This window comes from Heptranchias perlo, chromosome 27, assembly GCF_035084215.1.
Source record: "Heptranchias perlo isolate sHepPer1 chromosome 27, sHepPer1.hap1, whole genome shotgun sequence".
NCBI lineage: Eukaryota > Metazoa > Chordata > Chondrichthyes > Hexanchiformes > Hexanchidae > Heptranchias > Heptranchias perlo.
The window spans coordinates 12,533,700-12,555,680 of NC_090351.1; the positions used below are offsets into that span (position 1 = coordinate 12,533,700).

Sequence of the window (21,981 nt, forward strand, 5' to 3'; positions counted from 1 at the left end):
CTTAGTTTGCGGTTGAAAAAAATGCCAAGGTTGCGAACAGCCTGATGAAGCTTGAGACAGTGGCTGAGGAGAGGGATGGAATCAGTGGCAAGGGAGCATAGTTCATGGCAAGGGAGCATAGTTCATGGCAAGGGTTGAAGATTGTTTCAATCTTCCAGTGTTTAGCAGGAGGAAGTTGAGACTCATCTAAGACTAGATGTAGGACAAACGGTCTGATAGCACAGACGCAGTAAAGGGCCGAGAGGGATGAAGGACCTTAAAGAAAAAAGGGAGGATTGAGATGGGCTGGTTGCAAGGTCAGTGGGGTCAAGGTGGGTTTTTGGAGGAGTGGGCGATGACAGCAGTTTCTACTGGAGGGGTAATCGTTCGAAGAGACTAAACCATTTACATTATCAGCCAGCATACGAGCCTATTAGGTAAATGAGTGGCCTTGCATTTTACAGGGATGGGAGCGAAGGAGCAAGATATCGGTCTCATGGACAAGCTGAGCCTGGAGAAAATATAGGGAGATACGAGAGAGAGGTGGGAGAGAGATTGGGAGGTTTGGCTTAGGAGGCAGAAGTGGAGGCAGCTGAATGGATGGTCGGAATCTTGATGGTGAAGAAATCCATGAGCTGCTTGTACTTGTTAGATGTGAGGATGGTTGGTAGTAGAGAAAAGGAGCCTATGGTTATCTTTGCCTGGCAGGATGTGGGAGAAAGTGAGGGAGTTGGGAGTTTGAAAGTGTGGTTGTTATCTGCTTGGTGGAGAGTTTTTTTCCAAGGACAGATATTGAAAGAAGTGGGGTTGAAGGAGATATGTGGATGGGGAAGGAAATAAGGAAGTGGTCAGCAATAGTCTTGGTGATGGAGACTATGGGAGTCGAAAGGCCATGGGAGGTAGTGAGGTTGGGGAGGGTTAAATATGGGTAAGAGAGTTCATGTGGAGGGAGAGTATTAGCAAGGACAAGATGGTGGTGAATTTGGAGGAGAGAGGGCAAGGGGAGCTGATGTGAAGTTTGAAATAGCCAAGGATGAGGACTTTCTTGGTGCAGAGGCTGAAGGAGGAAAGAAAGGAGAAATTAAGGCTTGTGGTTAGTAGACAAGGAGGACTTTAAAGCAGGGTGAGGTATTTAAAGGTGGAATCGGAGGAGAGGCTAAGGAGTGACTTATTGATATGGGCCATTATGCCACAGCTGTGATTTGGTTGGGGCAGGTGATGGAAAGTGTACTCCGACATAAGGCTTCAGTAAAGGGGAAAGTGTGGTTTCCCATGAGTCGACTTTTGGTCAGTGCCAGGATGTCAGTACAGTTATTTGCAATGAGGTCATAGATGGGACCCTGTTCACGAGTGAGTGGACATTCTGGAAAGAAATGCAGATGACCTACTGGGGGGAGTGGTGTATTGAGTTTTACGGAAAGTAAGTTGGTGAGATTAGCAGCCAGCAAACATGCTAGATGGGGAGCTTATGGATAATGGAGGATGGGGCAGTTGGGGTTGCTGCTGTTGTTAAGGTCAAACAGATTGAAATAGTGTCAGGATGTTCTTTATCCAAGACCAAGATTAAGAGTTGGAGGAGTCAAAAGGGATCAGCAACTGTACCATCAGGTTACAAGAGAAGTGGAAAACTGCATTCACAGGAGGCAGCTTTGGCATGGAACCAGGAGGAGTGTTTGCAAGAAGGATACAGTGTTGTTTTTCAATAAAATTGCAGTTAGCACCTCCAGTAATGGATTTATTGAAGTTATGAGCAGAAATAAGGTTGGCTTACAATTCTTCAGAATGATCAAGGTGATGAGCAGAATTTTTACAAGGCCAACAGGTATGATTCAACCAAGGTGCATTACCAAATCTGATGGAATGGCAAGAGTGACATATGAAATATTTCTTGCCATGTAGAATAACTGCAGTTATTTGACTGGTATGGATAGACGGGTCAGAAGAGTGAAAGCAGCAATTGGACCGGGGAAAGAAGTAAAGAATTGCCCCAGTGAACTTACTTATAGTTTGAAACAAGACTCCACTGGCTTCTGTTATATTGGTTTGATGGCATGCTAGTGTCGCTGGTTGCATGAGACCTGTGCATCATGCACTGGAGGCATAAGCATGCCACAAAAACAGAACAGGAACAGTTACAGTCCAAGAGTTAGGATTAAGGTGAGAGAGATCCAAGCGATTCGTTGCTTTCACATTTGCAGTGTGTCAGTATTTAGTGTGGAGTTGCATCTTCCACTAGCACCACATGGGGAAGTTTGAAGTTTATGGGCCTGGGATTCCTGTTCCTTTGCACTCCACTCCTGATAGTTCAATTTTTTTTAGTTCAGAAAACTTTGAATTATCTAATAACTTGAATTGAGCAATATAAATAGTAGAAGTAGGAATCTAGTGCTAAAAATGTTGAATTACATGACTTTGAATTAGAAGTACATTGGATTGTGTACTGAGACATGTATGTGATGTTGGCGTATGCTGCGGGGTGCACAGTGGGATAATTTGCAATTTCACATCTTGTGCAGCACTAACATGGCAAAATCCAACTCTGTCCAGATGGTTTTCACAACACTTACAGCATTTTTCACATCACTTTATAATCAGCAGCATTATATACGTTTGGCACTGGTGCTGCATGGGAGTGATACAACACTGAAGCAAAACTATGCATCACATACTTGAGCATGTGGGTAAATTTGCACTGAAAATAAATGCCAATGACAAATATGCACTTACAGGATATGAAGTTGCAGTAGGAAATGCAAAGGCAAATAATGTACAGAATAAATGATGGTTGTAGCAGGTCTAACAGATGAGAATTCTTGGTTAAAGCAAAGATCAATGCACATGGAAAAATGTTCTGAATCTCCTGCAGAGCTGTGAACACCAGGGGTAATCTGGCTTCAAGCTTTGTGTTAACATAGTCTGCCACTGTGACATATAATCATTGTCCAGGATTACAAAAATCTTAAGAATTCCAGTTTTAGAAGTTCAAAGTGTAGCAAGGTTTTAGAAAAGCAGTCCAGAACCAGCTGATTACCTCAACTCATGTGTGTCAGAGTTAAATTTGTACAGTAAGATGTGGTGACATCTTTTCCATTCTTATTGTGCATTATGTACTGAACATGTTGAACAGATTTGTTTTTTTAATGTTGAATTACTTACTTGGCATGCTGAGTGTGCATTGGCTCTTTCAACCAGTCATCATGCACTGTTTATATTGCCCATCTACCCTTATGTTAAAAAATATTACATATGATGCATACTTCCTGTCCACAAACATTACTTCCTGTAGTATGTCAACATTATAATGGGAAAACTGTATGTAAGCATTTTATAATTATATGTGAACAGTTGCCGGTCATGGTTTGTTGCTGAACCAATCAGATCACTCTCAGTACTTATTGAAAAAAAATTGTCTGCCATTTTGCCTCAGTAACTGAAATTTGTAATGTTCCAAATAAGGTTATAAAAAAATTATATATTTCACGATAATTTTGAATTGTCCTTTGTCTTTTAATACTTTCATTAAAGGTTTTTACTTCAAGGCCTCAGCTTGAGCTGCTTCTGAAACATTTTACGGGCTTATGGAATTTTTTTTCCTGAAAGTTCACATATTTTCTCTATCAATTTTTGAATGTTTTTGTGAAATTTTTGCTTATGGAAATTGAAGTTAACTAAATACAGTGTAAGTTGCAAAACTCACTAATAGTGCACTAAGAAATACATTCTCTGCTTTTTCACTCCTGGCGCATGCCAGGAATACACGTTCGGAAATTGCGTACCCAACCCATCACTTTTGATTCATTAATTTTAAGATGCAGAAAACTTTCTCTTATCCTTGAAGGCAGGAGCATAACAGGAACCACTGATGGGGGAAAACAATGGGAAATACCCGATGGCACACAAGATGCTATGGATGGGTCAGGGGAGAAGGCTGGTGGACAGAAGCAGGTTGGGAGGGCAGTGCCTTATTGTCCGAAAGAGGCTGATAGAATTTGTTCCTGATGTTCCTTCCCTCCCATCCCCTCAAGTTAGTGTAGACCCTGCTCTCCTCCAATAATTCCAAATGACTGCAACTCCACCATTAATGCCAAACTCTGACACTGCCACCCCCCTTCCACTCGCATGTCCCAAAATCCTTTTCCCAGTACTGCTGGACTCACGTAGCACTGAAAAGCTCCTTGGCAGGATTGCCTGTGCTCCCTAATTCCAGGACATGCCTCAGTGTTCCCAGAACATCCGCCTCAGTGTTCCCAAAACATCCTTCCCAGTGCTTCTATGGACCCTCTCAAAGTATCGCTAGAACCTCAGCGCCTATCTCAGTATTGCCAAACCCGAGACCCACTACCCAGTGGTCATTAGGCCTTGCCTCATGCCTTTGTTATTGTTTCTTGTAATAGTACTTATTATAAAGCCCATGCTCTAATAAAACTTTGGACTCACTGTGAGCAACACCATGGAAGATGTGCTAGTATGTTTTAAGTAAATGAGACTTAAAAATTGCTTGAAGTCCTAATGCGTCAAGATACATCATTTAGTAAGTTTATTTCCTAGATGACCGAGTAATTTATTATTTCATGGATAATTAAGATCTAATAAGTACTCAAAGTGTGCTGGATGCTTAGGCATTCATGAATATTTTCCCCACAAGAAATGTAAATTTATTAACCATCCTATCCTCATTTGAATACCTTTCATCACAGTCACTCAGCCCATGTGGAAATTTCTGGAGGTCACTGATTTGTAAAAAATTCTATCTTTAGACATGCAGCTTAATTTAATTATAGGTGGTAAACGACTGACTGGTCTGGGAACTGACCATGGGGGCCTTTAGTTAAAGAAATTATGCCATAAAGTGGTAGTGCATCATTACTTTTTAGTGAGGTTCATTATGCTGTAATGATGTACTCAGCCATATCACACCATAACAATGTTGTACAATTCTCCATTAGTGAGCTCCTTAAAAGCAATCCATAGTGCAGCTATGGAGATATTAATTCATGTTATTTCCTGGATATTGAGACTGAAAAGTAATCTTATGTGTAACCCTGCATCTGTTCAACATTGTATGCATCAAAACCTACTGAAACATTTGGAGATCCAAGCAATTAAAAGCTTTAGTGGCCTGGATTTTGATCTAGGTCTGTCTTTGTGCATCACTGATCTTTTGCATTCAGAGCACAATTGCAGATGCCTCATTGTCCAATCCTATAAAATATTACAGAAACCCCTGTATTTGCATTGAATTTGCATGCACTAATTCAATGGGAGATCAATTAGAGTAATTTAATAATTAGCCTTATGTAACCAATTGATTGAGGTAGAAGAGCTAAACTCTCAAAAATCTGGAAATTGACCAACACCATTCTTTTCAGGGCCTAATTTTATTGGTATAAATATGCTCTGGTGGTGGTAATTCCTGAGGAATTCCAGACTTTTTCATAAATGCAGAATTATGAGAACAGTTATCAAAAGTATTATTTTTCTATTGTAAATCTCTCCCTATAGTCTTGAAGAGTAGATATGTATCAATAGACTTGCTTAACTTTTTTCAGTCAGCTTTTTGATTCTGACCAGCCCTGGGCTCGAGATGGGTAAATTTTTCCTTGCTAGGCCAGGCTTCCTCCCCAGAGTTAGCTGGCTGACCCAATTGCTCATGTGTCTCTGTATCCTGTTCTGTGTGCCCTACCGGTTAGTTGGCTGTCCTGTTAACTCCTTCTCTGATCAGAGATTTGCAAGTAGGCTTTGTTAATACAACCATCTACCCCTCTCCCCTCCTTGAGGTATGGGTTTAAAAATAATATTTCCTGCTGTTCTCAAAATGAATAAGGGACATCTGGCTTAATCAGTCTGGGATGAGACAGTTCATCTTCATTGTATAAGATTGAAATAGACGGTGAGGAGTGATATTCCACAATCTGGCTTGCCTGGCTTTAATTCACAGCTTCAGTACCTGCAGTCTGTGTTTTTGTCATACCTGTGCAAATCACATTCACAATGGGGAACTTCAGGCGGGTGTAGATGATGAGAGGGATTAGGATTCCAGGTATGGATCATTAAAAGCTAGCTATAAAAAGTCAGCACAAAAGCTAATGGTAAACTAGTCTGTCTTTCCCAAGTTGTTGAAGCATTGTAGAGGGAGCTGTATTCTGGATTAAATCCATGCTATACCTGATCGAGCTGGTGCTGACAGTGGGTACAGAAAGTAGAAGAATATTGCATTTCAATCATTGACGAGTGCAAAAATACATGGTGAAAATTTCTCAAATTGTCCATCACTAAGACCCCTGCAAGAGTCAAAATTAGGTACATACCAGTTCTGATCTGACCTCATATCAATGTAAATAAACCACAATAAATATATTGTTGTATTTCTACGAGTTTGTGGAATCTGAAATATTGATGACTTGCCACAGCAGCATCTATAACGTCCATGGAGTAATTGCGTTTCAAATTAAATTGTTGCTTTCAGAAAAGATGCAGATAAATACACAAGAAATCAGCATTGGGTATCATCACGTAAGCCATGTAATCAAATTTTTGTTCAAAATGAAAAATATTGATTTATTAGAGTTTATGATGAGCAATGGCTCAAAAGTGTCAAAGATCCTGATTTTCAGAATAGTCTTCAGACAATTATTCTAAATCGCCTGATTGTTTATGATGTAATTTGCAGTGTTTCCTGGCAATTCTTTATAGAAAACTAATGATATAAATTGCTACTTATCATTGTTTGCAGAAATTACCTGATGGAGTGAGCTTGTTTCTCCGACAGTGATTAATCAACATGCAAATAGGTTTCTTAAATTAGATAGTTCCTCAGAGCCATTGGAGGGAAAATAGATTGAATTATTAGCCTTGTATAATTCCTTAAATTAAACAAACCATCCCTTAGGGGTAATGTATGCATAACCCTACCCTTTCACTGCTGAAAAGTGGCTTGGAATTCAGTCTGTGCAAATAGGATCACAACCTGTTTTCTGGTGACTCCCTACGTTTCTAAAGCTCTGTTTATAGTGGCAGATTTGTCCCAAAATCCTACCTCTGCTGCCATGAATTGTCAGAATTTCACATTAGGGACATAAACTGTGCATACCACAAGAATAGGTCATGACTGTGCTGTAAAATTGCTGCCAATTTTGACATGAATCTTTCCATTCCCCTTCTGGTCACTGCACCTCTCTACTGCATGCTATTTATTCTCTGTGACGTCTTCTGAATGGCACATTTTAGAGAGGAAATCTTTGATTTTAAAAAAAGAATCAGTTGTACTCAAGTACAACTGGTCCAGTAACAATTTATCAACATCAATTGTGACACTTTCATATGTTTCTAACATTGATTCTGTTCCTTCTATTCCTGTAGTTGGTAATGATTATGGCAGTTTGACTTCTGATGATATGTGATATAAATAGTGATGCTAGACTGGTGCAGTTGGAGAGAGAGCTGAGATTGAAGGGATGTTGACTTTTGCCTCTGTCAGCCTCCAAATAGGAATTAATTTTGAGTCATTGAATGGTGGTGGGTTGGAACCTCTAGGGATACTGCCCTTTTTCAGGGGGATATCTTCATCAGGTGCTGTTCCTTACTATCAAATAGTATCTGGCATTATACATACAGACTTTTAAAGAGTCTATGATGCATTGCTATGCATTGCTTTGCATTTCATGTGCTTAATCTTCATACATGGAAACTCTGTTGGACGTCTTTATTTCATGGTCTGTATAATCTTGATACTCAGATTTGTGCCTCTCAGAAAGTAATCCAGAAACCAACCAGGGCTTCTGTACACCTTGAACCTCGTTGAGGATCTGCATATGAGAAGCACAGTCTTTTGTGTGTACGTAATTGTATTTGGGTGAGCAGCATCCCTCATGGCAGTCTCTAATTTCAAAATTTCAACTTACATTGTCACCCCTGGTGAATCTACAAATTGTTCCTATTAATATGGATTTTTTTTTGTTGTCTCCCCTGCTCTCCTGAATGTGCTCGTTCTTGGAATACGGTTCTATGACTGCCGTCAGCTCTTTCCCAAGTAGCCATTCCTCACATGAGCCTGGACAGTGAGTGTTGGCAGGCTATTAAAATGTGGAGAGAATAACTGCCAAGCATAATCCTCTTCTTAGCTGAGATCCACACATAGAAAATATCGAGCAGGGGTTACTTAATTGCGACCTGGAGCATCAATCTGGGACATGTTGGTCTTTATGGCTTAGTGCAATGCCAGGTGGTTGTTTTACCCATTAGGCAATGTGGGAGCTCCACTGCCAGTTTTAATGCATTCACCTGTTTTCATGTTTAACAGAACTTTATTTTCAAAAACATTCCCCCCACCCCCACCCCCACCCCCACCACGTGGTATTCAAGCTAACCCTTCTGCCCCTCTACTTCCACCTTCAACAAAATCTTCTGAGAACCCATCTTTATGACCAAGCTTTTGATGATCTCTCCTAAATCTCATGCTGTGGTGCGGCGACCATTCTCCCTACTCCTTATAAATCATCTTGGGGGATGTTTCCTATGTTAAAGGTGCTATATTATTGCAAGTTATTGTATTGCTTATTATCATTGGACGTTGCATTTATCAACTAGGCTATCGGGGGAACAAATCACTCATTTGAAACGTAGGGGATAAAAGATAACATTTTTACATTTGTATCTGGTAACTACATCAACCCTTGTCCGCTGAAGTACAGAACTAAAAGAGTGCCAATGCTTAAAAGAGGAATCTGGGTTAAGCCCATACAATGACCTAAAAAATATAGCTTGACAACTTTTAAAAAAAAAACTAGTTTTCCAACCCCCATCTTGAGGTGACTGATCTCTTGGCAGTATTCCCAAGGTTTCCTGAAGTTCAGTGAAACACTGAAATTAGGTACACCTAAGGGACTTGAATCAGGTGTCCTTTATTTGCAGGTGTCCCTGTTTCCAAAATGGTCATTGTATGTACAGTAAACTGGATGGGTCAATTACATAAGGACATAAGAAATAGTAACAAAAATAGGCCATATGGCCTCTCAAGCCTGCTCCGCCATTCAGTCAGATCATGGCTTCGACCTCATCTCCACTTTCCCGCCCGATCCCCATATCCTTTGATTCCACAAGAGTACCAAAGTCCATCCATCGCAGCCTTGAATATATTCAATGATTCAGCATCTACAGCCCTCGAGTAGAGAATTCCAAAGATTCACAACCCTCTGCGTGACGAAATTCCTCCTCATCTCAGTCTTGAATGGCTGGCCCCAATTATCCCGGGATTGGCTGTGTCCCCTGCAGCGTTCCTTCGTTTTTTCACCCTCACCTGGGATTATGCCGAATTCTGAAGCCCCGCCAGCAGAATGTGATTTCAGTTCATTTCCTGTTCGTTGGGTTTCCCAGTTCATTGCCATTCCGGGGTCCTTTTCCTTTGTGGGAGGGATGTCCTGATCCTGGGATCTGCCACATTGGCAGCCTGCACAGGGAGAGGTGACTGCGGCACTGCCGGAATGCCGAGGAGATGCCAGCCAAATTGGGAAACATTAATGTCCTGCAGACCCCTGTCTTGGACCCCCTCCTTCCATGTGTTGCTGCTGCTGCTAATGTTTGAAGAGGTGGGTAGGAGGCTGTTAGCAGCTCATTAATATCTGACATACTGGTGGAATCAGGTAGCCAACTCTGGTTGGAGGCATTCCTGGAGGTTTGATCATGTGATGTTCTGACCATGTGACATCTGATCACATGACTTCCACAAATGTTATTGGATTTTCCTTATAAAGGCTGGGTCCCCTGTAGTTGAGAATCTTTACTTGTGGTTTCGTGCCAGCAGCTGTTGTGTGAGAAGTTCCAAGAGCCAGGAGGCCACCCGTGAATAGGCGAAGAGGGGAAACTGAGGGCGGGGAAAAGGGGAAACCATTCTCTCCATCCTTCACCCCCCCCCCCCCCCCCCCCCCGAGCCTCCAGTCTCCCTCTAGCCCCGATTTTTCCCCCATTTCCCAGTCTCCAGCTCCCCAGCCTTCCACTCCTCCCCCTCCCCCCGCGTGATCCCATGATTTCAGGGCCTCTGATTCCCGACTTATCCCCGACCAGCAGTTCCCGGATTTTGTGGAATGGGGAGTTCTTTACCCAGAATCCATAGCGGCAGAGAAACCGCTCTATCCCTGGGATAGTTTCTTCCGCCCATTGCTGCCTCACACTTACCTGCGTGTCTCGTGTTTCAAGTTGTAAACGGACTTGGTGAGTTGAAGGCTGTCAGTAGTTCATAATTTGCAGGTGTCCGTTGTTTCAAGGTTCAGCTTCTATATTTTACAATGTACGTTATTTGGGTCTGTCAGTGAATGTCTGTGTTTTGGTGGTGTCAATTTGTACACGTTTCACTGTATTGCAGTTCTTTGCTTAGCATTTGCTCCCTTGCTGTTTTTAACGTTAGCAAATATTTAACCATATAGTATATTGCATAAGTTTGTGGCGGGGATAATTTATATGTGTCCGCTGGGCTCCGTTGACAGCATTCTGACCTCTGGGTTTTGATACATAATTTGAGCTGACATTCCAATGCAATACTGAGGGATTGATGCAGTCAGAAGTGCCATCCTTCATAGGTTCTGTCTGTTTAGATGGACATGAAAAACTATAATGGGAAGATGGTAAGCCTTGGTATTGCAGAAAAAAAAATCAAATGGGCCAAAAGGCCGCCTTCGTTAAACTTGTGATAAAAAGATGAAAATTCAAGAGAAAGCTCAGTATCTAAACATATTCGACATTTGACTGTGACCAATGATACAGATATCACTCTCAGTTGATAATTATGTTTGGACTTAGCTTTATGGATGAGTTGGTCAGTTTGAGCTGCTATGTTGGGGGAGGGACTTAGAGCAACAGGAAAAAAAACTGTCTGGGATGAAAGAACAATCCATGTCCACAATGTTCAAAGGTATTTCTTGGCAGTACCAATACAATAAAAGAAAAACTTCTGTCTCATTTGGTGCTTACAGATGAGAAGGCTGGGCCTGCTTCTGTATCCTCTGAAGTGGCAACCAAACCTTGTCGGAACCTCAACTCATCTCAGGTTAGTAAAAAAGGCAATGCAAAAAGGTCCCGTGGCACATTCCTAGTGGAATTCCTTTTGTAAGCAAAATTTTGTAGCTTTTTAGGAAAGTGTGGTAATGTACTGTAGCATGAATGTAGTATAGTGGATCATATTGACATACAGGTAATAATGCATCATTGAGAACCAGTTATAGATTAAAAACGGGATCTTCACTCTGATTTTAAGCCATGGCGTTCCAGTGGATTTAGCAATTGAGTTTTCCTTTGCAAAAGTTAATCTAATTTAAAATTTACATAATTGTACTTTTATTCTGCAACAAAACCACACTCCTTTTGTGCAAGTTTCTTTTTTGAAGTGAGACAAAATCTTGTTACTAGGTCTTTCTGACGTACTACTTTTTGGTTATCTATAGCTGGATGTCTTGTTTAAAAAGTTACAATTGCTACAGTATTTAGGTTATAAATAAATTATATTAATAAGACATTATTTTTGTTCCTTTTTATAAGGGTAATTTTTCATTTGCTGGTTCCTCCTGGGCCATGCACCTTCTATGGCTGAGAAGAAGAGTCAAGCAGCTTATTACAAAATCACTGTTTATTGTTAGCACCCTACCAGAAAGTGCATGAATATGGCCGAGAAATGCCATGCCACCTCCCAAACCAGAGGCTGGGCAACCATGTGGCACCTTCCCATTATACTGCAGATGGTTCACCTAGGTTCACTAATGTACTTTAGGGAAGGAAACCTGTCGTCCTTACCTGGTCTGGCCAATATGTGACTCCAGACCCACAGCAATCGCCCTCTAAAATGGCCGAGCAAACCACTCAGTTGTACAATCTCGCTACAAAAAGTCGTAGTAAGAATAAAACGGGACCGACCACCCGGCATCGGACCACTACGCACTGGACGCGACAAAGGCAAACCAAGCCCAGCCGACCCTGCATAGTTCCTCCTCACTAACATCTGGGGACTTGTGCCAAAATTGGGAGAGCTGTCCCACAGATTGGTCAAGCAACAGCCTGACATTGCCATACTCACAGAATCATACCTTTCAGCCAATGTCCCAGATCTTCCATCACCATCCCTGGGTTTGTCCTGTCCCACCGGCAGGAAAGACCCACCAGAGGTGGCGGTACAGTGATATACAGTCAGGAGGGAGTGGCCCTGGGAGTCCTCAACATTGACTCTGCACCCCATGAAATCTCATGGCATCAGGTCAAACATGGGTAAGGAAATCTTCTGCTGATTACCACCGACCTCCCTCCCTCAGCTGATGAATCAGTCCTCCTCCATGTTGAACACCACTTGGAGGAAGCACTGAGGGTAGCAAGGGCACAGAATGTACTCTGGGTGGGGGACTTCAATGTCCATCGCCAAGAGTGGCTTGGGTAGCACCACTGCTGACCGAGCTGGCCGAGTCCTGAAGGACATAGCTGCCAGACTGGGCCTGCGGTAGGTGGCGAGCGAACCAATACAAGGGGAAAAACCTACTTGACCTCGTCCTCGCCAATCTACCTGTCGCAGATGCATCTGTCCATGACCGTATTGGTAGGAGTGACCGCCGCACAGTCCTTATGGAGACGAAGTCCCGTCTTCACACTGAGGACACCATCCAACGTGTTGTGTGGCACTAACACCATGCTAAATGGGATAGATTCAGAACAGATCTAGCAGCTCAAAACTGGGCATCCATGAGGTGCTGTGCTCACTCTACCATTACCAATAAGCCAGGGGATCAACCCTGGTTCAATGAGGAGCATAGAAGAGCATGCCAGTAGCAGCACCAGGCATACCAAAAAATGAGGTGCCAACCTGGTGAAACTACAACACAGGACTACATGCATGCTAAACAGCGGAAGCAACATGCAAAAGACAGAGCTAAGCGAATCCACAACCAACGGATCAGATCAAAGCTCTGCAGTCCTGCCACATCCAGTCGTGAATGGTGGTGGACAATTAAACAACTAACGGGAGGAGGAGGCTCTGTGAACATCCCCATCCTCAATGATGGCAGAGTCCAGCACATGAGTGCAAAAGACAAGGCTGAAGCATTTGCAACCATCTTCAGCCAGAAGTGCCGAGTGGATGATCCATCTCGGCCTCCTCCCAATATCCCCACCATCACAGAAGCCAGTCTTCAGCCAATTCGATTCTCTCCACATGATACCAAGAAACGGCTTAGTGCACTGGATACAACAAAGGCTATGGGCCCTGACAACATCCCGGCTGTAGTGCTGATCCGGCCAATTACCGCCCCATCAGTCTACTCTCAATCATCAGCAAAGTGATGGAAGGTGTCGTCGACAGTGCTATCATGTAGCACTTACTCACCGATAACCTGCTCACCAATGCTCAGTTGGGTTCCGTCAGGACCACTCGGCTCCAGACCTCATTACAGCCTTGGCCCAAACAAGGATAAAAGAGCTGAATTCCAGAGGTGAAGTGAGAGTAACTGCCCTTGACATCAAGGCAGCATTTGACCGAGTGTGGCACCAAGGAGCCAGAGTAAAATTGAAGTCAGTGGGAATCGGGGAAAACTCTCCAGTGGCTGGAGTCATACCTAGCATAAAGGAAGATGGTAGTGGTTGTTGGAGACCAATCATCTCAGCCCCAGGGCATTGCTGCAGGAGTTCCTCAGGGCAGTGTCCTAGGCCCAACCATCTTCAGCTGCTTCATCAATGACCTTCCCTCCATCATAAGGTCAGAAATGGGGATGTTCGCTGACTATTGCACAGTGTTCAGTCCCATTTGCAACCCCTCAGATAATAAAGCAGTCCGTGCCCGCATGCAGCAAGACCCGGACAACATCCAGGCTTGGGCTGATAAGTGGCAAGTAACATTCGCGCCAGACAAGTGCCAGGCAATGACCCATCTCCAACAAGAGAGAGTCTAACCATCTCCCCATGACATTCAACGCCATTACCATCGCCAAATCCCCCACCATCAATATCCTGGGGGGGTCACCATTGACCAGAAACTTAACTGGACCAGCCACATAAATATTGTGGCTACAAGAGCAGGTCAGAGGCTGGATATTTTGCGGTGAGTGACTCACCTCCTGACTTCCCAAAGCCTTTCCACCATCTGCAAAGCACAAGTCAGGAGTGTGGTGGAATACTCTCCACTTGCCTGGATGAGTGCAGCTCCAACAACACTCAAGAAGCTCGACACCATCCAAGACAAAGCAGCCCGCTTGATTGGCACCGCATCTAGCACCCTAAACATTCACTCCTTTCACCACCGGCGCACCGTGGCTGCAGGGTGTACCATCTACAAGATGCACTGCAGCAAATCTCCACGGCTTCTTCGACAGCACCTCCCAAACCCGCGACCTCTACCACCTAGAAGGACAAGGGCAGCAGGCACGTGGGAACAACACCACCTGCATGTTCCCCTCCAAGTAACACACCATCCCGACTTTGAAATATATCGCTGTTCCTTCATCAGCGCTGGTTCAAAATCCTGGAACTCCCTACCTAACAGCACTGAGGGAGAACCTTCACCACACGCATTGCAGCGGTTCAAGAAGGTGACTCACCACCACCTTCTCAAGGGCAAATAGGGATGGGCAATAAATTCTATTTTGGACAGTTACATGGGTAAGATGGGTATAGAGGGATATGGGCCAAGTGCAGGCAATTGGGACTAGCTTAGTGGTATAAACTGGGCGACATGGACATGTTGGGCCGAAGGGCCTGTTTCCATGTTGTAACTTCTATGATTCTATAAATGCTGGCCTTGCCAGCGATGCCGACATCCCATGAACAAATTAAAAAAAAGAGTTCAGGGGCTCAGAAAAATGGGGGAATCTGATCTGTTATTTTGTGACATACATATATCATGTTGCCTTATTGTGTATGCACACAACTACGTTACTGAGAATGGGGGAAAAAATAACTTTCTTTTCTCTCCAGGGTATACCTGCACCTAATGCCAATCATTCAGTCAAGAGTCAAGAGACCAGCTCGCCATCTAACCTTTGTAGCAGCAAACCAAACCTGGCTCTCAACCTTAAGCCTCCATCTATTATTATTGTTACCCCAGGTTAGTTGATGGCTTATATACCGTTTATTGAAAGATGAGGCAATTTAATGATATGAAGTGCAGCATTGTCATTTAAAGCTTGATGATGGATATGTGAGATTTCCATATTATGTCTGCTTGAATTGTGAAAAATGTCCAAATGTACATTCTAGATGTTTCCCTTGCAACCTTGAATGATGTCCTTTTTGGAGCTATATATAATAGAATGACATATTAATGGTTGCATTCTGTCAGGAGCAGTAGTTGTGATGGGAACAAGTTGAGATGATAAATTAAGGATTGCACAAGAGTATTGCCGCAACATTAAAGAGTATTGGTTTCAGCATGATTTTTCCTACTGGTGTACTGGTACTAATATGCTAAATAAGTTTGCTTACAACACTGCAGTGTGGGAAGCAAAAAATAACTATGAAAATTGTCTGATTAACTGATAATTATCACTAAATATGAGGTATGGAGCTATATGAAGTCCAGCAGCATTCTATGGTGGCTGCAAAATCATATCATACAATCTGATGTAATTGTGTGCAGTTTTCCCCTTCCAAAGAAGTCTGTACTGAAACAAGTGTGCTGCCCCGATAGCCCAGTGAGTAGCTGAACCACACAGATCAAGAAGGCTACCTAGCTCAAACTCTGGTCTGCGCTGAGCTTGTTTATCTCAGCTGGATGGCAATGGGGTGCCTCCAGTTGGACTAAGAGCCCCTGGGTTAGAGAGAGGGCATTTGTTCTGGGTTCCCATTCTCAATTGCTATCCATCAATGTCTGCTGGAAGTGCACATATGTGGATGTCTGGTGATAAGAGTCAGATTTGGCTATGGTGCCAATCTGCAGGCAAATAGCCTGCTAATGTTCACTGTTGAGGCTCACAAATGAAAAATAACCATTTGGCTGAAGTACATAAGAACGTAAGAAATAGGAGCAGGAGTCGGCCATCGGGCCCCTCAAGCCTGCTCCACCATTCAATAAGATCTTCGACCTCAACTCCACTTTCCCGCCCAATTCCCATATCCCTTGATTCGACTAGAGTCCAGAAATCTATCTATCTCAGCCTTGAACATATTCAATGACTTAACATCCACAGCCCTCTGGTGAAGAGAACTCCAAAGATTCACAACCCTCTGAGTGAAGAAATTCCTCCTCATCTAAGTCTTAAATGGCCGACCCCTTATCCTGAGATCATGCCCCCTGGTTCTAGACTCTCCAGCCAGGGGAAAGAACCTCTCTGCATCTACCCTGTCAAGCCCCCTCAGAATCTTGTATGTTTGAATGAGATCACCTCTCATTCTTCTAAACTCCAGACAATGTCGGCCCATTCTACTCAATCTCTCCATTGGACAACCCTCTCGTCTCAGGAATCAATCTAGTGAACCTTCGTTGCACTGCCTCTAAGGCGAGTATACCCTTCCTTAGATAAGGAGACCAAAACTGTACACAGTCCAGGTGAGGTCTCATCACACCCTTGTACAATTGTAGTAAGACTTCCTTACTCTTGTACTCCACCCACCTTGCAATAAAGGCCAACATGCCATTTGCCTTCCTAACTGCATGCTGTGCCTACATGCTAACTTTTTGTGTTTCTTATACGAGGACATTCAAATCTGTCTGAACACCAACATTTAATAGTATCTCACCATTTAAAAAATATTGTTTTTCTATTCTTCCTGCCAAAGTGAATAACCTCTCATTTCCCCACATTATACTCCATCTGCCATCTTCTTGCCCACTCACTTAACCTGTGTATATCCCTTTTCAGATTCTGTGTCCTCCTCACAGCTTACTTTCCCATCTCGCTTTGTATCATCAGCAAACTTGGATATATTACACTCGGTCCCTTCATCTAAGTCATGAATATAGATTGTAAATAGCTGAGGACCAAGCACTGATCCTTGCGGCACTCCACTAGTTACAGCCTGCCAATCTGAAAATGACCTGTTTATCCCTACTCTCTCTGTTTTCTGTCTGTTCAGCAATCCTCTATCCATGCTGATATATTACCCCTAACCCCATGAGCCCTTATCTCGTGTAACAACCTTTCACATGGCATCTTATCGAATGCCTTTTGAAAATCCAAATATACTACATCCACTGGTTTCCCTTTGCTTACATTCTCAAAAAACTCTTAATAAATTTGTCAAGCATGATTTCCATATCATAAAACCATGTTGACTCTGCCTAATCATATTATGATTTTCTAAGTGCTTGAGAGCTGCTGGTGTCATGAAACTGTAATGAAGTGAGGAGTCAATATCGTAAGAGGGCGGGAGGAGATTGGTAAGAAATGCAAAACTGAAATTCAGTACACCTCGTAGTGTAAATAAAATTTTTGGTATCACTTACTGTAATGTCTTTAGAAAACTTGATGAATTCTGTGCTCAGTAAAGTGAGGGAAGTTACTGCTTTTTGCTCTCCTTACCTCCCTAAATCTCCATATTGACATCATTTTGACAAATGGCCATCACGACGCAACCTCAAAGCTACCAAAATCTCTTTAAAAATGGCAGGATTCTCTGAAATTGGCTTTCCATTTTGGCTTCTATCATCAATTTCACTGCTGTTGCTATTCTCTCCATTTGCCGTCTGACATTAGGGCCACAATGAGGCATAATTTCCTCTCGTTTAATACCTTGTTTGGCTCTCCCCAGCATCTCAATGCTTGTGGCCTGAACTCTATCAATCTCTCCTTCACTTCACTTCAGGCTTAGTGCAATGTGTGAAGCCTTGGTATTCTGCCTGACATTAAGCTGAGCTTTTTCCCCCCACATCTGATCTGCTACAATAAGGAATGTGCAAGCTTTTTGTCTTTGTGGGCTACTTAGGTGCATACTAGAGATTCTGATGGGCCACATATGAAGTCACATACTAACAGATCTTGGTGTTCTGATTTAGGATTCTGCACACGTCATCCTCTCCTTTGTTGGAGAAATACTAGCATTATGACTTGGGGTCTGGTAAGGCTGTGATCATAAAACAGATAACCTTGAGGAGTAAGGGAACCAATCCAGTTCCTTCCTGGCCCAAAAGAAGATCACCACTGCAATCACTTTAATGTATGGACTGTACAAACCAAGCTATTGGAGAAACTAGAGTTTCCTCCTTCCTGGGGCATAATAAAATATGAAATAACATCACCTCAAAGAATAGCTTTGGTATTCTTCCACAACAGGATAAGTGAAACTTCAGGATCAAGGTTCGCCTAAGGAAAGCAGGCTTAAAAAAAAATCTTTAAAACATAAATCATCATTTCAGATGAACAAGTTCTTGGTAAAAATTCTTTTCTTGCCTGGATTGCCTTATGTTTAGCCCTAAGGAACAGTTAGTAATTCCTGCTACTGGCCACAGATGGTACTGTACACTTTGGAGCAAATACAGTTAGTCAGAAGACTAATTTAGTATTGATGAATGAAGCATTGTGTGGTGTCTTATTTTGGATGTTAATGGCAGGCAAAAATACAGATTTCGTCTTTGTACTGCTCTGTTGCTCAGCTATACTTATGACCTTTAAAAGATTTTTTTTTGCTGCATAGTAATTGTTGGCAGAGGCTTCTGCATTCCATTTGCAGTCTGCTTATTCTGTTCAAGGTTGGTTACAGTATAAATCATCTTGTAGAGCAAGCAAGCAGTGACAGTTGGAGCTCCATGTGTTGACCTGAGAAATATCACAGCCAACCTTCGAGAAGCAATGCCATCTCTTAAGCAGTTCAAGTCTGGCATTCGCATTAGCCTGAAAATCTCAAAGTGCTATTACTGGATAATAAATAGACTGCACCAGAATTAAAGGTATTGTTATGAGAACTTGTTTTCCAGTGTTACAGCCAATATTCACTGGTACCCATACTTTAGAATCAAATGTTAAGTGCATGTAAGTTTTTTTTTTAAAGATTTGTCTTTAACATCTTGGATCCAGGAATGGTCACTAGTACATCAGTTGAACAGAAGTGCCCGCAAGTATCTCCAATATATACGCTTGTGTGGTATTTATATTGTAAAACCTATTCAAGAAGGGGTTCTGCGGTGTTGCTTAAGTATCCCAGTGTGCAATCCTGTTTGTGGACTCCATTGGACCAGAAAAACAAATATGCACGTACAACTGTTTCAAAGTCGCAATTCGTTACTTCGCTTCTGGATACCATACCCTCAAAGGCTAAACAAATTCCTGAAGTTAATGAATAGCGTGTTGCTTGCTTCTATGATGGGCTGAGTGAATTGACAGCCAGAAAAGATGGCTACCTTCATGTAATATTAATATTGATGTTGGTGGAGGCGCTGACTCTAGAGGCGCCCGTGACACCAGCTTTTTTGATGAGCCTTGCACACTCTGGAGACAGTAGAGCTACCTTTTTAACATTATTGTACAATTATTGTCGTAAAAAAATGGTTGATTTTTAAATATTACAGGATTGTACAAAATAGAAGATGTTTTAATTAGGAACTAAAGGGGTAAAATTAAAATAATTTTATTTAGTGTGACACAAAATTTTGTATCAACACCAAGTCCACTCTATGCTCTTGACACTATCAGAACTATTCTTTGGGCAATTTTCCAGGAGCTGCATTTCAATGGGTGCAGGAAACTGCTCCATTTAATTGACCCTGCTTTTTACTCCTTTTCCTCCAGGCTAAGTTTGACAAGCTGCCCCCCCTTAAATGAAGATGGATTCTGAAACATTCAGGGCTGTGATTCTGACTCTTGTGGCTAGTCAGAAGTCTGCTATGGTGCTGCCTAGAGAATGAAAAGCATCCCTATGTTTACCTTTGACACAAAATTAGTATTGTCCATGAAATGTTAAGAGTCTTCATTACTTTTGTGCACATTGAACATCCATGATGGCTACATCTAATAATTAGACCGTAACTTCTTAACCCTCCCAGTAGGAGATTCCAATTCAGAAGTTGCTACTATGCTAAGATACAAGAGGAAGTACTAGGGACTCATGAGTCCGTCTATGAATTCCAAAACGTGGACAATGCCAATAATTGGGTGTCTAAATCTGTATTTCAAAGCAGGAATGACTTCATCTCTGTCTTTGTCACCAGTTTTTGTGATTAAGTTGCACTTAAAGTTCTTTGAGATTTAACATGCAGACATAGATCATATCTAGCGGGGGGGAGGGCTGGGGGAAGGTCAAACATTTTATTCTGAATCTCGTAATGTTTCAGAAACCGTTGAAAGATTTTCAACCTTCATAGGTTCGCTGACCATGCTGCATAGCTCACTTGGCTTACTGATGCATAATTCAGGTTTTGCTGGATAGATTTTTAGGATTTCCTCTCAGCGGCTCATTCAAGTCCTCCTGAATTCCAATTATGCAACTTTCTACTTTAATCTGCGACCTGCACTGATATGGACTATAGATCTTTTTGGGCCTCTGTGCTATGGATAGCTGCTAAGAGCATAACTGCATCATCACTTTGAAAAATGTAATTAATTAATACTGCTCATTCAGCTGTGATAGAATATTTTTCTTTCGTTTCCAGAATTTTCAACTCTAGTTTTTTTCCAAATAATTTTGAAAAACAAGGGGACATATTTCTAAACTTTTATTGAGGTAAAATTAATATTTTGTTTTTAAAAACTGTGTGTGGGAGAGAAAATTAGCAGTGTTCTGATTACACACTTCTCGTAGCTTTTCTTTTGTGTTCTATAAACTTTAGAAAGTGCATTAGGCTGAGGAAGAGAAAGGGGGGGATGAGAGAAAGGAGGGTGAATTTATGTGTCTTCATTTAAAGCTATTTCAATTTTCATCATCAAAAAATCAGCACTTGAATTTTGAAGCCAACTCATTATCTTGCATCTATTGTTGACAAGTTAGGCATGGTCATTGCTAACACATGTGAGAGATTCTAATTTCTAACACCTATGAGGCAACAGGGGAGAAAGCAAAAGACACAAATAGAGAGAAAGATGAGACAGGTAGATTCTTTCCTCTTTCTAATTGATTTCATTTTTTAAAAATCAATTTGAATTTCAAAAGCAAACAAAGCCTCTGAGGGAAACAGATAAGAAAGGAGAGGGAGGTTCAGAGGGAAATTGGTTAAGGGTGAGAGGGCTTCTGGCCTCTCACCACCTACCTATGGAGAGTTAAAGGTGAGGTAACTGACAGCAGACCAAGGGGGATTATAGGATACAGGGGCTGAGGGGTAGTTCAAACGGGAGGAGGTGAAGTAGTGATTGGGTGCTGGGAACGTGAAGGGGTAGCTCAAGCATTCGGAGTGAGGTATTTGGAATGGAGCCACTGAGGGCGACGTTTTCACTGCGTGCCCTTCTGCTACTCCACTTGCCCACATTACAGTGATCAGGAACTCTTTGATCACAAGATCTAGGGTAAGATGAAGAAGGTCTTTTGGCCATTTGATTTTGTCTTTCCAAAATACCAACCTGTTGTCTTCTGCTTATAGTTTCTAGCTATTTCTTAAAGGAGTTGAGTGTGCTACCCTTCCTGGAAACTTGCCCCAGCTGTTGATCGTTCTCTGTGTGAATCAGTGTTTCTATTTTAGGATGCCTATCCTAAATTGCCCTTCATAGCTCTGAATCTATGCCCTCTTCTGCTGCTGCCCAGAGCATTTTTCTGTTTTTACATTTTCTATTCCATTACATTACTTTATATATGTCTAGATAGACAAGATGCTCAGCAGGACACCCCTTCTGAAGAGCCCTCGCATATCGAGTTGTTCCTCATTGTTCCTAACACTAGGATCAGCTTTGTTGCTCTCCTCTGCACATCAGATAGGGCCTGGATGACTCCCTTACACTGCAGCAACCAGAGCTATAAGCAGTTCTCCAGGTATGCCTGACTAGACTGTGTGGGGAATTGCAGATTTTTATGAATACTCCTGGAGCAAAAAAATTAATTGGAATCATACCATCTTCAAAATATCACATGAAAAAACATTTTGATTGTGTATACTGTCAGAAGAAAATTATAAACATGCATGTTAGC

General features: G+C 42.2%; 1 protein-coding gene across 8 annotated transcripts in view; it reads left to right on the plus strand.

The window, feature by feature from the left end:
- Positions 1-21,981, plus strand: part of LOC137344410 (ankyrin repeat and SAM domain-containing protein 1A-like) — a 345,223-nt gene that overhangs the window by 146,430 nt on the left and 176,812 nt on the right. For all 8 annotated transcript variants that reach the window (XM_068007344.1, XM_068007345.1, XM_068007349.1 and 5 more), the window contains 2 exons: positions 10,944-11,017; positions 14,914-15,043. In XM_068007344.1, the coding sequence (XP_067863445.1) occupies positions 10,944-11,017; positions 14,914-15,043 (204 nt within the window). The remainder of the gene's footprint in view (positions 1-10,943; positions 11,018-14,913; positions 15,044-21,981) is intronic.